Here is a 12,594-nt window from a genome sequence, read left to right on the forward strand (position 1 = left end):
TCATTCCCTGCCCTACTCTACCAGCAGCACGCTGCTCCGGAAACAGGAGGAGACCAGAGCATGAATCACAACCTGAGTCACCAATTCCCAACACCTTGTTTTGCTCAGAACCTGAGGGGAAAATTCCTTTCCTCTCTGTGATTCCCCATCTCTCCTTCTCCAGAAGAGGCTACAGACAGACACCCCTCCTCCTCTTCCAAAACTGCATTCCATCGTGCCTAGCCCTGCTTGGAAACAACACCTGGAGGGTAGGAAAGACCATGTCTCACTGGGCTCTGTGGCAGTGTTTTGGTCATTGCCCCTAATGGGATGTGACATTAGTACACCCCAAAACACAGGAGCTGAAATGAAGCAGCTCAGTCACTGTGTGTTCAGGTCTTTGCTTTCATCAGGCTCCAAATCACTCATAAGGGACTCAAATGCTTACAGCAGTTTCTTTGAATAGATGTCATTTTCTGTTGGAGCAATATCAGACTCCCACCATTAATAATGATTAACAAAGAAAGAGAGAGCAGATGTATCAACTAAAAAAAAATCAACAATAAAAGAAGCAAAAGTTGCTGATTTTTGCTGATTTGTTACTTTCGCCTTCACTGTGAATTTCCCTATTAAATACAACTGTTTGTTAGGGATTGTTGCTTCCTCTTGAAATGTTTTTCAGCTCTCTTTCAAGCATTGTCAGATCTGTCCTGCAGCGGAGGCAGAGACAGGACAGTCCTTGCAGTGTCTGCAGTACTTGTGTGCAGTTTCTGTCTGTGCTGGACTGGCCTGTGCGCAGAACTCTCACACCACTGTGTGGACACTCACATCATCTCCAGCTCCTTAGAGATGAATCAAAGTTTCAAGCTTTGAAACCTTTTTCAGCCTTTATTGCTTAGCTAACTGACAGTCATCCTCTGAAACCTCTGCCATTGCTTTTCTTTGGAACTGGGTCTATCAGGCTGCTGGGAGATATCTTTCTGTGCAGACCTTCCAAAGAAAATGACTTCCAATTCTGCTGGCCCAAGAGTATGGAAGCACTTGATTGTGCAGCTATGGAACAAATGTCTTCTTTGGGAGAGGAGTGTTTTGACCTGTAGACTTTCGTAGAATCTTCACTTACTACCCTTCAGGTTAAAAAGTTTGACTGAAGTGTTAAAGTCTACCTTGTTTCCCCGCTAGAGATTGTCAGGAGCTTTCAGGATTTGACTGGGAAGCCGACCAGACAGAGAATAAAGTCACTAGATGTTTCAAGTACAAAGCAACCTGCCTCTGACCTAAGGAGTGCAGCCCTCTGTCTCTTCCAGAGGCATTGAGGAGATGAATAGGGTGGAGAGAAGGGAGACTCCACTTCACAAACTTCAGAAAGTTTTTCTCAAGTGCAAGAGGTGCCTCCCTGCACCTTTGTAAATATTCTGAGAATCTTCTCAGCCGGGGGACATTCAGACTTTAAATTGTTCTGTATTTCTGGCTTTCAGGATGTGAATGTGTATGACAAAATCACTGGGACTTAAGAGCTTGGTGAAGCTGAGAGATCAGGAATGGAGGGAAGACTTGCATTGCTCAGCATTGCCTGCACTGAATGATAAACAGCTGGCTTCAGTTCTGATGTGTCATTTCAAAACTGTAACTCTGACTTAATAGAGACCAGAATTTGCTCCAAAATGGAGATATCATGGAAACAATAATAATTGTGCTCTTTCTGTACTGTAAACTACCTTTTTGTTGTATCTCATTGAATCAATGCTTTTAATTTGGGTGGGTGACACAAGGCTGTATTAAAAACCTTATGAAGAAGGGGAACCCTGCTGTCAAATCAAACAATGCCATGACCCCAAAGTATTTTACACATCCTTCCTACATCAGCGTGACTATTCCAGACTGAGATTCTACTCTTCTAGTGACAATTAAAGTAAACAAAGCACTGATCCAGTAGAGGAACTTCCTGGTCAACTTACCTTTAATTATCATGGGTAATGTTTCTAAACAAGAATCATCTATCTGCTTCCTGTCTAGATATTCTTATCTTGCCCAGGGTTTACTCTTGGTGCACACTGTCTCTCTTTCAGGACCTCTCTTAGGCTCCTGCTCTCCATTTTCTTTTCCTTGTCTCTTTTTGTTGTTTATTCTGCTACTTTCTTTTCCTTGTCTACTCTCTCCAGACAATCCAGAGAGGTCTATTCCTAATAATTTGCAGAAACTTAGCTATTTTATTCAGGAAAGACTTAATTCAGATAGTCTTTGGCAGCCACCTCACTCAGAGGCAGGCATTTAGCCTCCTGCTATGCTATTCTTGCTGAGACCTGTATAAAATATTACCTCACGAGCAAATGGGGAACTGATCAAATAGAATTTGTAATTTTTACCTAGGCTGTGTTACTAATTCTCTCTGCACTTCAAAGTTTGATATCTTGAATCCAAGAATAAGCATTTGCTAATTGCCAGCTGTTCAGCTGGCTGGTCCTTAGCTGAGACACTGCTGGTGGCTTGTGCCTTGTGGTGGCTGCAGGACTGCCACCAGCCCTGTGCTTTGAAGAGTTGTTGTGTTACCAGGGGACAGGAGCAGGCAAGAGCTGCACGGTCACCTTCCACACTGACAGAAAAAGCACCAGGGTTTGGAGGGCTGCAATGCTGTGGACATAGTAACAATATTAAAGGACACATACACAAATGCTAGTCAGGCCCAGGGAGGTAGGATATTTGAATGACATATTACAGGAGGATGTTTTTCTCAGCAAGGGCAAACACTTTTGGTTGATTCCACTTCTTTTTGACCTTATGTAATTACCTAGACAGTCTTCTCACAGAGTTGTGTCTTCACAAACTGAGGGAACATAATCTAATCAATGCTTTTTTAACGCCACAGGAAATTGCTGTAACTGAGCAAGTGCCTTACAAAGGGCACTCTGAGGCGCAGAGAGCAGTTGAAGGAGATTTAGGAATGTTGTTGTAAATAGAAATGCTAAGATATGGTTCCACATCAGCCTCAACTGGGCTAAACTTGGCCTAACATATTCTGACCTTTCCTGCCTGTTCTGCCTTGAGCTCTGAACTGGGCAGCCACAGGGGTCAAGGGACCCAACGAGATGAAAACCAGCCCTCCACCTTCCCCACAGGAGGTGACTGGGTTTTATTGGATCAGCTTGAAACACAGCGTGTTTGGACAGGAACGCTGACTAGTAAGAGCCAAGGGGTGGGAACACAAGGGCAGAGCAAAGGTAGTCCTGATGTAATCCAGTTTGAGTTGCTATTGAAACTACTCATAGTCTGTGTAAATACTAGTAAAATTGGATGTGCCTGGGAATATTTCCAGGCACTAGAATGAGATTGTCTATGCTATTAGACTGTTAAAATGCTCCCTGGCATGAATTTGACCTCTTCCAATTAACACTCACTGCAAACAATTTCTGGGCACAATTTGGTTGCTAGAATGGTCCCAATAGGCACTTTGCAATCATAAACTCAAGTCTTTCTGTGCCAGTTGGCCTCAATGCCCAGGAATGTTTCAGGCATGTTGAATTTAACTAATACAGACCCATCTCTATTTTCACTATTACAAATCCTTATGAAAAGACAGGACTTGTCTTTAACAAATGATTTTTAAAACAGACAATAGCAGAACATAAAAGATGGGAAGAGATGAAATCTGGAAATAAGGAATTTGATTTCCTTTTAATGAGGTGGTAAGAAATACATGTATTTGCATTCATTTCAGGTTGAGAAGGCAGAGGAAAGATAGCAATAACTTGTTATGCAGTTGTTTCTGTGCTGTAGAATATTTGGCCACTTAGTCAGAGTTAAGGCTGACATGATTCTGATTTCAAGTCAGTTGCTGTACTGGGAATGAAATTATTCCTCCTTCTATATATTTCAAAAAACCCACCACTGCAGCATTTCCCTTTCAGTCTGGAATATTAATAAAATCAATGTACTTGGTATCTTGAAGTACTGAAGCCAAGTCCTCAATTTTAATCTGTGATTGCTTTTTGGGGTTTGTTTTTTTTGTGGGTTTTTTTTTTGTTTTGTTTTGTTTTGTTTTGTTTTTGTGTTTTTTTGGTTGGTTGGTTGGTTGGTTAGGGATTTTTTTGTTGTTGGGGTTTGTTTGGCTTGGTTTGGGTTTTTTTGGTTGGTTTGGTGCTTGGGTTTTTTTTCACAATTGCCTTTATGAGTTTCTCTCCACATCAGGAAATCTGAAAAAATGGGATTTTTACTTCTCCCCAGGTATACTCACTTGACAATCTTAATGATCCATCTCTCCTCAGGGCACAATTAGAGGTGTTACTTAGAAGGAGCTTTAAAAGGGTTGTTGAGCACGGCCTCTTGGCTGGGTTGCTCTAGGACCCAGAGCGACTGGGACTCACAGAAATCTTCACCTGAATGAATTTTCCTCTCATGCCTTATAAGGAGTCCAGGAAAACAAGGAAGTGATAGCCACGTTCACGTTACTGTGTGCACAGCTTGTCCTCTTTACCTGCCCAGGTAGCCCTTGTTTTCACTTTTGTTCATGGTCCGTCCCGCCGGGGTTGGAGTTTCCTCGCACTCCGGCGTAGGTGACACCTGAAAACATTCCCTCCAGGAATGCCTGGTTTTTACAACATTCTACCTTTACGCAGACGATCATTAACAAGCCAATATTTTTTTGTCATGCAGCCAGCACTGAAAACGAATGGGGATTGAATTGCTTTGCCTCTGTTTCCTATTTCTGCAAAGAAATAACTATGTGCAAGGTAAGGCTCAGGGGCAGGGAGATCCATTTCAAAACAATTTTGCATGGTTTTTTGCTTGAAGTTGGCACAAAATAGCTTTCTGTCTTCTGTATTTAATCTTTCCTTTCTATTTAATGACTTTTTTTGACAGACTGCTGTAGGGCTGCATTGCAAATTCATCTACAATTTGGTGGTCATTACATGGCACAACAGGTTTGAGAGAGACAGACATTAGAGCAATTTCATTTTCACTAATCACAGCTTGATCTGCTAAGAATCTTTCATATTATTCATATGACTGAGTGTTTCTCTGGTAGTTACACAATGGATAAAAATCATATCAAGTATCTACAGAGCTGAGTGAAGCAATTTTAAGCATACAGAGTGAGCATAAATCTGTTCTTTTTAATATCCCTGGCTATGTCAGAAATTACTTACCTACACCATACCAGAAACACATGTAACACTCTATCAGGCACACTGGAGGGAACAAGTTAGCATGTTCTAAGGGAATGCCACCCATAAAGCACACAAAAGGAGGTATGTTAATTGCCAGCAATTCTGAGGTTTTAATCTTTATTGGAGAGTTAATATTTTACCAATAGAACTACTGTTAAGAAGAAATTTTATCAGTATTCCTAAATATGTCTAAATGTGTGCATTTTTCACCACCCACATTCTCTAAATGACAAGTTTTTTCATAAATGGAATGATTAAGCATATTATTAAAAGCCTTTTATCTCCTTGGGTTTAAATTCAGGGACCTGTTCTCAGGAAAGCGCAGTGACTTGTGAAGATTGTTTGCTTTCCGGACCACACTGCGCTTGGTGTTCGCAAGAGGTAAAGTGATAAAAAAAATTTTCAAAGTAAGAGTGGAAGTCTTTGTAGTCACTCCGAGTGATGAAGTATTGACTTAATTGGGTCAACCCATGGTTTTGTAATGCATGCAGTGCTTGTTGAAGCCTTCCTGGGGATCAGAAGTGGAATTTAATCTACTCTGCATGGTCTGTTATTCATAGTACGGTTGTTTGGATTTTAGTTTGTTTGCTTGTTTGTTTGGAAAAAAACCCACAAAACCATCAAACTTCCAAATCTAAGGCAGAAATAGAAGTGTTATTAGGGGGTCTCAGATCATCAGCCTGAGGGCTGGCTCACCCCCAGTATGGATGATGAAGCACCAGACAAAAAGTCAGAGGCCAGACTGTATCTTACAGATTATGTGCCAAGCCAGAGTAAACAGAAGGTTTGCCGGTATCAACAGTGTAAAAGTTTGCAGATGTAAAACTTCCATACAGAAGTTATTAATCTGAGGTTGATTTTAAGTATGACAATAATGTTGGCTCTGTAATTCATATGATATAGATGTGTTTTGGCTAAAACATTTGCCTTTAAAAATATATCTGGGTTTGTTTCTTTGTATACCTTTGTTTTAGATTTTCAGTGCAACGCTGGGCAAGTGACTTCACCGCTCTGCTTTTAAAATTTTCTCCTCTAAATGGTGCTAAATAATATCTGCCCATTTCACAGTAAATATTCTAGCTCTTAGTTCATTAGCATTAACAAAATAGCTATTGCAACTAAAAACTTGACAGAAATACTAACTAAATAAATAAGTCTTTTTCATTTTAGTTTCTGGATTGCACCTTTGCTGCTAACAGTTGTTATTGTTTTTGTGTACAGCAAAATGACACTTAGCATGGGACTAAAACGCTCTTTATGAAATAGCTCAGAAAAAAACCCTGCATGTTTTTAAAAAAAATCTAAAATGGTATCTTTTGCCATTTGCAAAACAGGGTACCGTGGAGGTCAAAAAAGACCCTACACTAGTGTGTTTGCAGTAGTTTTTATATTTATACTATAAAGCAGGATTTTGTTGAAATTGGATCACATAATTTTGACTACTGCCATGTATTTTCAGGGAAAAAAGAGCCCAGTATAATTTATTGATTTAAAAAACCCCAAAACCAAACCAAAACAAACAAAACTGTAGAACTATTGAAAACTTCACTGTGGTAAACATGATTTTTGTTCTTTGTTCATAAGCTTATTCATTTCTTTGTCAGAAAACAGTTCATCAAGTGTGCAAAAGACATAGGAGCTTTAGTGTCAGAGCAAACAAAAGCACCTCCAAAGAAACCACTGTTTTCTCTAGAATAAGAACACACTTTGTAATTGTATTTGAAATATGAGGTTGTTTCTTCACACATTTTGAAAAGTTACAAACTGTGTAACTAAAGGAGACGACATGGATCTCCCTGTGAAAGGTTTATAATGGTACATGTAATTTATGTGTACTGTATTCAAAAGCAGTGGGTGAGAGTTTTGCCTGAGCAAAGGCATCAGGTTCAGTCTGGAGAATAATAAACCACTGTTCCCAGCAGGTGCCTCAATGCTGTTTCCACCAAGATATGTAAGATCCCTGAAAATTTTCAGGCCTGAAGGGTGATATTTTGGTGGGAAAAGGGTCATAGATCTGGTTTTAATAAGTTTAAAGTAAATTTGTTTTGTTTTGCATGGAAAGCTTTTCAGTGACTGAATTCAGAGAATATTTGTGGCTTAATGGTTGATCTGTGGGTTGCTTGCCCAAACCTGGGAGAAAAGAGTAGATGCATGGTCTGGGCCCACGACCATGGACCAGGAATTGAATGTTTCAGAGCTGATTCTGCCAGGCACTGCCCAGGTTTTGGTCAAAAGGGTTTGCAGGCCAGAGTATTTTCCAGGAGACAGCTGACTGACTTTGAGAATATTAACTCTAGACATAGCTCTGGGAAATGGTAATAAGGCACATAAACCTCTTTGTAAAGTAACCATTAACTTCACCACTATGTGAGTTTGGTACCTACCCTGTAGCAGTGCTGTGGAAAGGAATACATATCAATGCTTTGAATGGACTAATGAAAATAAAGCTGAGATATCCAATTGCCATCTGTAGGCTTGTGATTTCCTCGGGATGGGAGAAGGTCAAGGAGGTAATGCTGGGCAAAATTTAGGTGTGGGGATGCTGGGAGGTGCTGAGGAACTGTAGGGACAGGCTGTGGTCATTGCTGGGCACCAGGCAGAGGAACAAGGACTTCATGCCTGCTTCAGTGAACAGGTTAAATGAGAGCTGAGGAGAAAGTGTAGGTCAGAAAAAAAGAACCAGTAAACACTGGGTACCCACAATAGGTTTGTCACAAATAGTCCACATATTTCTTACCAGGAAGAAGTCTTCTTTTATTAAATGACATGCTTCAATCAGCAGTTCAAAACTATCCAGGACAGACTGATGAATTTGTAGCATAATCCTGTGATAGAAAAACCAGTGGCTCAGAGGTGCTTTGTGCTATCATTCCCAGTACTGTGAGAAGCCAAATGCAGTGAGTGGCACAATTCCCATTCCCCAACAATAGAGCGGTTTCTCCCAGGATAACAAGTCGGTGTAAGTTACATTAATTATACACCTGTGTGACATGACCCATGAAGGGCAAATTTGGGGGGTTGTGCCACCTATAGCTAATTCTGCACTAGTTTGCACAAACCTGCACCTTTGTGTCCACTACCTGCATTGGACTGACTTTTTGTCCAGCAGGTGCTGGTGGCTAGTCAGAAAAAACATTTAACTCATCCCTTCCTTCTCCTCTTTGCATTAGAATTACACAGACTCGTCTGGAATTCATGGGAGGTGTGATACCCTGGAAAATCTTTTGTCCAAAGGATGCCAGTTGAACTGGATTGAGTTTCCCATTTCAGAAGTAGAAATTCACAGAAATTATCCCCTAACGGGGGGATCATCTGTATCATCCCAGAGGAACAGTTCTGAAGTCACACAGATTTCTCCCCAAAAATTAACTCTGAGGCTGCGACCAGGTAAGTCACAGCTCATAGGTTTACTTCCAACAGTGTGATAAACTGAAGCTTCTTGGATTCAGCAATCTAAAAATTATCTTGACGGAATAAAGATGAAAACCTCTGTTGAGTCCAAAATTCTGTTGACTCATCACATGAAAACTAGGTTCAATTGAGTTCAGAATATTTTCAGAAGTGCTGGGTACATCAAAAAAATAAGGATATATATTTTTAGTTCCTCTCTTCTCTTGCCAGTGAGGTGGGAGGGAGAGAATGAAAGCCCCTGGCTCCTCCCCAGCCAAGCTCCTGTGCCTCTCCCCTGCTGATCTGGCAAACAGAGCATCTCAGTGGTGGCATAAAATCTTGCTTTGAGGATTTGCAAGGTACCAGTGACATTTATAGTAGCATTCCAGAACTACCTTGGGGTTCTTCACATGTGAATTTTTCCTGGAGAAAATTTGGAATAAAAAATAGTAAGACACAACCAGTTAGGTCAGATCATAGTGTTGGAACTGAGAATAAAATCTCTATGCACACTTTGACTTTCTTTAAATTTTTAAAGGATACAGCAGAACCCCAAAGTGCTACATCTAGCTTAAATTAGCTTCATATTTAAATTTTCTAAAGCTGCATACTGCTGAAGGGATGTTTTTATATTTTTTTCAAATTACAGCAATCAGTTTTAATTCTATGCTTATGGCAATCCTGAAGAACTGTTTAGAAAAAAACCCAAGCATTAGAACTACTTTTAATTTTTCAGACCCTTATTTGAGATTTTTTTTTGTTCACAGATAATTTTTGAAGTTTTTTTGCTAATGCTACTGGTGGTTTAAAATACCAGATAATTGTCACCATATAGAAGTTCATGAAGGAGTTGGCATTGCTCGTGTTTTCTGCACAGAATGCTGATCTGTATCCCACCCTCCCCTGACCTTAACAGGACATGAAGAAACAATACAGATCAAGGTTCGCCAGACTGAGGATTATCCCATTGATCTCTACTACCTCATGGACCTTTCAGCTTCCATGGATGATGACCTGAATACAATCAAAGAGCTGGGTTCAACTCTTTCCAAAGAGATGTCAAAACTGACAAGCAACTTTAGACTGGGGTTTGGATCTTTTGTTGAAAAACCAGTTTCACCATTTATCAAAACTACAGCTGCAGAAATAAACAACCCTTGCAGGTCAGCAGGGAAAGTCCCAACATCTGTTTGCATGCCAACACTGTCATAATATTAATCTTTAGGCTAAAATTAATTTCAGCAGCTTCACTGGAAACTCTTCCCTCTTCCAGGTGTAAATGAGTCAGTCTGTAGAACAAGATTTGGCTCTTTTAGTTTCACCTTCTGATCAACATTCTCTTGAGTTTGGGGAGGAATCTGGGAGTGAGTCTCCTTTTTAGCTTTTGCTGCTAGTTACAAATATGCCTAATACGTTAACAAAAAGGCATGCAGCATGTAGTGGTGTATTTTTCTTTAATTTCTTTCATTTTCTAGAATATATATATATATATATATATATATATAAAGGAATTTTATGAACTATACTAAGGAGTTGCAAACTCAGACCCAACACAGAATAACAGTTTCATTTAGCCATCAATGCTGTGGAGCTGAACTGCAGCACCTTGGTGATTGTCTCTGAATGCCATTAAGGAGCTCCAGATCCCAACATGCTTCCAAATAAGATATCAAGGCAAAGCAGAGGGCATGGCAAGGTCTGCACGTTGGTAACTTCCTGAATTACTCTGCTCTAGGAGGCATTTCCCAGCCCTTATGCAGATTTTTTCCATTGTCTAAGTCAATGAATGCTCTTTAATTATCTTAGGTTTTGCCTAAGTCACTGAATGCTCTTTAATGATCTTAGGTTTTTCACTAAATCTTCTCAGGAACAGACAAGAGATAGAAGACCAAAGCCAATCCAGGCAGGCCTCTGAAGTAGACATTCCAGTAATTTTTCACTCTCTATTATCCATAAGCTGTCTCACTTTTCATGCAGGAGTGTACCATACGAGTGCTTACCCACCTTTGGATATAAAAACGTTTTGCCACTAACAAATGATGCTGAAAAATTCAATGAAATTGTGAAAGGACAGCGAATTTCTGCTAACATAGACACCCCAGAGGGAGGATTTGATGCAATTATGCAGGCAGCTGTTTGCAAGGTAATTGAAACTTCTAGGTATAATATTATTTCATATATTATCTCTTCTGGTATTATATGTTGGTATTGCAAAGTGACAGATTATTTTTCAAAAATTTTTAACACAAACCAAGAGCCTCATTAAATTTGTGTGAAAATACTTTTGGCTGTACAAGTAAAACATGCATATTGCAATATTGTAGCTAAGTTTCCTTTTAATTGCCAGGGACAAATAAGCCCAAATATGGTGTAATTACTGGGTCTGTTTTTCTGTTTAAGTATTTTTTTATTAACTATGTTTAGAGTAGTAAGCAGATTGACATGAACATGGCCAACCCATGTTATTAAACACAGGGATGGGGAAACAAAATGTCAGCCAGAGACAATGGAATGAACATCATCTCTTAGGAGATGTGTTGTCTTTGATACTTCTTGAAAATCATGCTATTTTATTTTGAGACACAATTTCCCAAATATTTTGCTGTTTTTCTATGTTGTGATGCAATATAGCTTGCTAAACTGATGTGTTTTAAATGACAGGAAAAAATTGGATGGAGGAATGACTCTCTACATTTGCTGGTGTTTGTGAGCGATGCTGATTCCCATTTTGGGATGGACAGTAAATTGGCAGGGATTGTTATTCCTAATGATGGGAACTGTCATTTGGACCACAATAATGAATATTCCATGTCAACTGTTCTGGTAATTACCTACAAATGTGGTACACTCTCACATTCTGGAAATTTAAAGACTAACACAAACAACTTAGAAAATTATTGAATTACACTTTTAGTGCTGAAATGTGTAAAAGCTGAGGAATATAGATATTTCATGTAATCTATTTTATTTGTAATGGCACCTTTCAATAAAGCAAGAACAGTGTGTTTGTATGGAATTACGATAGATTATAACTAAGAAAAAAGAAAGATCAAATATGATTTCTGCAACAGGAAAGCCCATGGAATTAAACTAAATAGTATTTCCTTCTGCAGGGAAGGCAGGATTTGCATTAATTATGTTCCCTGAAAGAGTGTGAATTCAGGACTAGTTTAGGAATTTGCTGGACACTGTTCCTGTATGAGAACTTACCAGCTTAAGATTCAGTGTTCAAAAATACAGAATATATACATTATAGTGTTCATTGTAGGATAAATACTGGTGCAGTGTTTTTCTTCGAATAAATATGTATATAAAACACAGATGCTACTGAGCCAAAGCCCTCACTGTGGAATCTGGCTCTGTACTTTTCACAGAAGGGTTTCCTTAAAAACCACGTGAAGAAATTACGTGTGCTATCTTTTATTGTGTATACCTGTATTCCTAATTAAAGTTTATACTACACAAAGTGTTCACTATGATCACTTGACTGTGTCTTCCATGGGAGACAGGAGCTGAAAGCACGTGAGAACCAGATTGATGTGCCTCTCTTGTTTGTTTGCAGGAGTATCCCACAATTGGACAATTAATTGACAAACTTGTGCAAAACAATGTTCTATTAATTTTTGCTGTAACAAATGAGCAAGTTCCCATATATGAGGTGAGCAAGCTAAAATGTTCCATTTGGCAATGTTTGTTTTAAGGTTCACCTTTTTTCACAGTTTATACAGTAATTCTAATACTAAACACTGAATTCTACAAGATAGTTATGTGATAAAAATAACTAGGAAATTGTTTATCAGAGGGAAGCCCTTCTGCTTAAGTGCTACTTCATGTATTGATTTTGGTGTTCTAAGGTAACTTTTAAATCGGATTTCAAGTTGAATCACACTAATCCTTTAAGTCAAGGATTGACAAACTATGCATTGTTAAACTATTCAGTGTAATCACTGTGATTAGCTTTTTGTATTTTTTAAGTCTAGAGGAGAGCTGAACCTTTCTTACTTTTATAAAACCAGAATATACCTGAAACATGCAGTTATCTACATGCTAAGCTCTGAAA

General features: G+C 39.2%; 1 protein-coding gene across 3 annotated transcripts in view; it reads left to right on the top strand.

Moving 5' to 3' along the window:
- The first annotated feature begins 4,064 nt into the window (after positions 1 to 4,064).
- ITGB6 (integrin subunit beta 6) overlaps positions 4,065 to 12,594 on the top strand; it is a 33,696-nt gene continuing 25,166 nt past the window's right edge. The window contains exons 1-8 of one of the 3 annotated variants that reach the window (XM_063400667.1): positions 4,065 to 4,458; positions 4,630 to 4,706; positions 5,446 to 5,525; positions 8,315 to 8,531; positions 9,451 to 9,697; positions 10,512 to 10,677; positions 11,196 to 11,357; positions 12,097 to 12,192. In XM_063400667.1, the coding sequence (XP_063256737.1) occupies positions 4,646 to 4,706; positions 5,446 to 5,525; positions 8,315 to 8,531; positions 9,451 to 9,697; positions 10,512 to 10,677; positions 11,196 to 11,357; positions 12,097 to 12,192 (1,029 nt within the window). In that variant the 5' untranslated portion in view covers positions 4,065 to 4,458; positions 4,630 to 4,645. Of the gene's footprint in view, positions 4,530 to 4,629; positions 4,707 to 5,445; positions 5,526 to 8,314; positions 8,532 to 9,450; positions 9,698 to 10,511; positions 10,678 to 11,195; positions 11,358 to 12,096; positions 12,193 to 12,594 lie in introns of all 3 variants that reach the window. The other 2 variants (XM_063400665.1, XM_063400666.1) reach the window with 2 other exon arrangements.

This window comes from Prinia subflava, chromosome 6 (assembly GCF_021018805.1).
Source record: "Prinia subflava isolate CZ2003 ecotype Zambia chromosome 6, Cam_Psub_1.2, whole genome shotgun sequence".
NCBI lineage: Eukaryota > Metazoa > Chordata > Aves > Passeriformes > Cisticolidae > Prinia > Prinia subflava.